This window comes from Alligator sinensis, unplaced genomic scaffold (genome assembly GCF_000455745.1).
Source record: "Alligator sinensis unplaced genomic scaffold, ASM45574v1 scaffold61_1, whole genome shotgun sequence".
In the NCBI taxonomy this organism is placed as follows: domain Eukaryota; kingdom Metazoa; phylum Chordata; order Crocodylia; family Alligatoridae; genus Alligator; species Alligator sinensis.
Window position 1 is genome coordinate 1,313,142 of NW_005841986.1, and position 3,686 is coordinate 1,316,827.

General features: G+C 44.4%; 1 protein-coding gene across 1 annotated transcript in view; it reads right to left on the reverse strand.

Moving 5' to 3' along the window:
* Nucleotides 1–712: 712 nt before the first annotated feature.
* ATP5MD (ATP synthase membrane subunit DAPIT) overlaps nt 713–3,686 on the reverse strand; it is a 4,316-nt gene continuing 1,342 nt past the window's right edge. Inside the window, exons 2-4 of the mRNA XM_006021288.2 lie at nt 3,073–3,170; nt 2,884–2,980; nt 713–1,541 (exon numbers count right to left, since the gene is read on the reverse strand). Of these exons, the coding sequence (XP_006021350.1) occupies nt 2,888–2,980; nt 3,073–3,159 (180 nt within the window). The 5' untranslated portion in view covers nt 3,160–3,170 and the 3' untranslated portion in view covers nt 713–1,541; nt 2,884–2,887. The remainder of the gene's footprint in view (nt 1,542–2,883; nt 2,981–3,072; nt 3,171–3,686) is intronic.

The following is a 3,686-nucleotide window of genomic DNA, read 5'->3' on the forward strand; positions in this document are numbered from 1 at the left end:
GGGGGGGTGTTGGTTGTAGCTGTGTTGGTCTGACACTGGCAGATGAGGTTCTTTGGCTAAATATATCTTTTACTAGACCAAATAAATAGTTGGAAAAATTGTTCCGGCACAAACACCCCTCTTCAGGCAGAGGGAGGCTTGGCCCTAAAACAGGCCCAGCCAGAAGTAGAGGGTGCCTCGAGTCCACTGCTCTACCAAACTTACTTCACTGCTGTTGTGCCTCACCCGGAAAGACACATTTGGAAAAGGGGAATAACAAAGATCAGAACACATCCACATTCTTGACTGACCACCTCATAGGAAACAGATGTTACAATGGGAAGATGAACAGCAATGTTAAAAATGAATGGGTCAGGGGAAAGTCTTATTACACTTACAGCATACAGGATAACAGTAGGTTCATCTAAACTCTCAGTAAGCATGAACCTAGAGGAAAAAATGTATGCATGGTTGTACTAAGCATTTTCATAAACGGTAATGGCCCTGTATCCATCAAGTTCCCATAGAGAAATTGATTTTTCCCTAGAAGTGGTCTGAGGCTATTCAATCCGGTGTCCTTGCTGATCTGATAGCAATCTGGATGCTGCAAAAGACCCAGAGAAGCTTAAGGATTTGAAACAAAGGACAAAAGATTTGCTCCATATACACTAGCTCTTTCACTAGACACCAGGGCCTGGAGCTACCAGTTAACACAAATGAAGACAGCAGAAGATTCAGGACTTATCTTTAAATTGATAAAAGTGGTACAGAATGAAGTGCAGACATTAGCCACTTGCAACCAGGACAACTTTTGAAGTTACATTTACATGCAAGTTCTTTCATGGTTGAGGTGCTACTCGTGTTCAGTACTGATTTTAAGATGCTATTAAATCGAACAACTTTGTCAGCCGTATGCAGTCAGTCTGTTTAATACAAACATCCAAGAGCAGAACAAATAACTTGACCTCCATTGGGAAGGATGTATATACAGGCATATCGCATCATACGCGCATTGAACTTGCGCAAATTCAACTATATGCAGGTGGGGAGGGGGGCGGGGCTTGAGTCTGCACATGGTGCTGCTGCTTACCTGGAGGCCCAGCCACCACCACACTGCCAGCGGTGACTGCCTCTGCCTCCAAAACCTCCCGCCGCCGCCATGGAGCCATGCCCGGAGCTGTGTGGCCAGCTGCTGGGCGCGGTGGTGGCCAGGTGGCACGCAGCCACCCCCACCACCACCCTGTGCTGCGCCGCTCTAAGTGTGGCTCCGTGGCGGGGGGGGGAGGTTTTGGAGGCAGAGGCAGTCACCACTGGCACAGTAATATGTGATTTCACCACACGCGATTTTTGCCTTTACGTGCTGCCTTCAGAACGTAACCCTCGCGTAAGATGCGACATGCCTGTAGTTTTGACAATTAAGAGTTTACATTATGCTTGTACCATTTTTTACTGCTGACATCAGACAAACAAGTCAGTATTCAGTTTATTAAACTGTACATAAGAGGGCATCCACTCTTGCTTCCATTGAAACACCATGAGATGGGAGCTTTAGGCATGCCAACCTGCCAAGAGAAGGGAAATTGGTTTAAGAGTGAAAAGTGGTTGAAGCAGTAGCAAGTTTGGCAGTGCTACTAGCAAAAATAATCTCCTCCTCACCCCTTCTTTTTCACCTGGCCAGTTCCATCCCTACTCTTACCCCTTCCATCTCCCCATGCAACATTCTCCCCACTGCCAGTTGCCCACCACCCATAATGGTTCCCAGCCACCATCTGTGCACCTCTTCCCCCTGCCCCCACAATCTGGCTTAGATCAGTTTTGCATTTGAAACAGGCACCTTCCTCCTTGCCTGGGAGGAGGGTATCATCAAGAGCACAGCTTCCTGCTCTCACTTCATAAGCCTACCTAGCAGGCAGGGCTTCCTAGTGCTTACTGAAACTCTACAATTTAACTGCTTGAGTACAACCATCTGTGAGCTGCAATTTCTTTAAGGCAAAAATCGAAAGTTTCCACAGTATGGCAAAGGACACTGCGCTAAGACAAAAGGTTACTTATTGCCTGACAATTTTAAATCTTCCACTTCAAAGTACAGCGGCACTCAAGCTTGAAAGAAAACATGTTCCAGAATTCCCTTCAGTATTGACAATATGGTTTTCCTATTCTTGTGCTAAGAAATAGCTGGCATTTTCCAAGAGCTATTCTGTCAGAAACAAGGGTCTTTGTGAGAAGAGCTTCAGATCAACTATCTTATGCACATGACAGATTTTCCAATTGAATGCATTAGTCAGTCAGTATTAACAGAGCTACCAGCCCCGCATGCAATCCCAGGGCACTGGAACAACATTATGTTTTTCACCCAAGTCAATGTTAAGACCTCTACAGAGAAACCTGACATTATCTGCATTGCATTTTTACTAATGCAGGACAGGACAGCCAAATTGTGAACTGATTAAGCCAGAGTAAAAGCTAGTGAATTCAGCTTGGAGTTCCTAAAAGTGCTGGACACACTGTCAAGGCAGCAAAAAAGTTCTTTGAAAACTCCCGGTTTGAATCACTTTTGATGTCAGTGGTTTAAATGACTAAAAAAACCCACCAAACCTCCCTCTTTAAATCAATTTAGTGTATATAGCAACTCTGTCTATTCCATATTTGCTAACTGATCGGCCACTTTAAAATCCCCTTGAAAAGCTTACCTCTTTCACAGTGCTCGCAATAACCTAGCTGAACGCGTGTTATCTTCATTTCAAACCTTAACCGAACCGTAATGTATGCATGCCTAAGCTTAGCAACCATGTAATCCTAACCTGGTGACATGGGTAGCCTTTTTTCAGCCTCTCCCTCTTCATCACCCCACTGAAGCAGAGACAGGAATTGATGTTGGTGCTAGAAGAGTTCCAGCCCACTTACCGCTCTATTTCTCTGTTATAGCTGGAGCCTTTTTTTTAGACCTTAGCTTGAAGAACAGGATAATTGCTGCAATGGTGGTATACGTGGCTATTACATACTGTGGGGAGAAAAAAAAAAAAAATGAAGCTTAAATTCTTTCTGAAGTACACTGGAAACTCAATGGGTAAGGGTAGATCAGCAAGTACATACATTCCTCCTGCCTATCAGGGTGTAGGAATTGAAGTATTTCTGAAAGCCAGTGAACTGGTGTTGACTTCCCGCATCGTGTCCTGCCATGGTTTCTTGTCCTGGATGCAGCAATGGAGAAGTTAATACAATGGATTAGAAAGATGTATCTGCTTGATGGTTAAACGGCTACTTAATCAAGGCATTAAAAGTTGCTATTAGTGCTTTCAATAGTTATGCAAGTAGTAGACCAAGGTGCATTTAGACATGGAATATTTAGAAACTGAAAGTAGAAACTGGCTAAGAGGGAGCTTTCAATCTGTATACAAAAGCAGATTAAAAAAATAAAGAGAAACAACCTGGCTTTTTCTCCTTCCACCTTCTAAGTAAAGGATACCTGCTGGAGATGGGCTAGTAAAAAAAAATGAGAAAAACCCATGTTCTACCTAGGGGAGCACCAATAAATATTTTTGGGGCCGATACCGATGACCAGTTATTAAAATGAGCCATGTCAGCCAATACCGATCCAATTGCTGATATGCAGCCTGGCAGCTTCCAGCTGGTCAGCGTAGGGAGGGAAGGGGCAGATTCATGGATTGCGAGGGGCTGGAAGGGACCTCGGAAGATCATCGGATCGA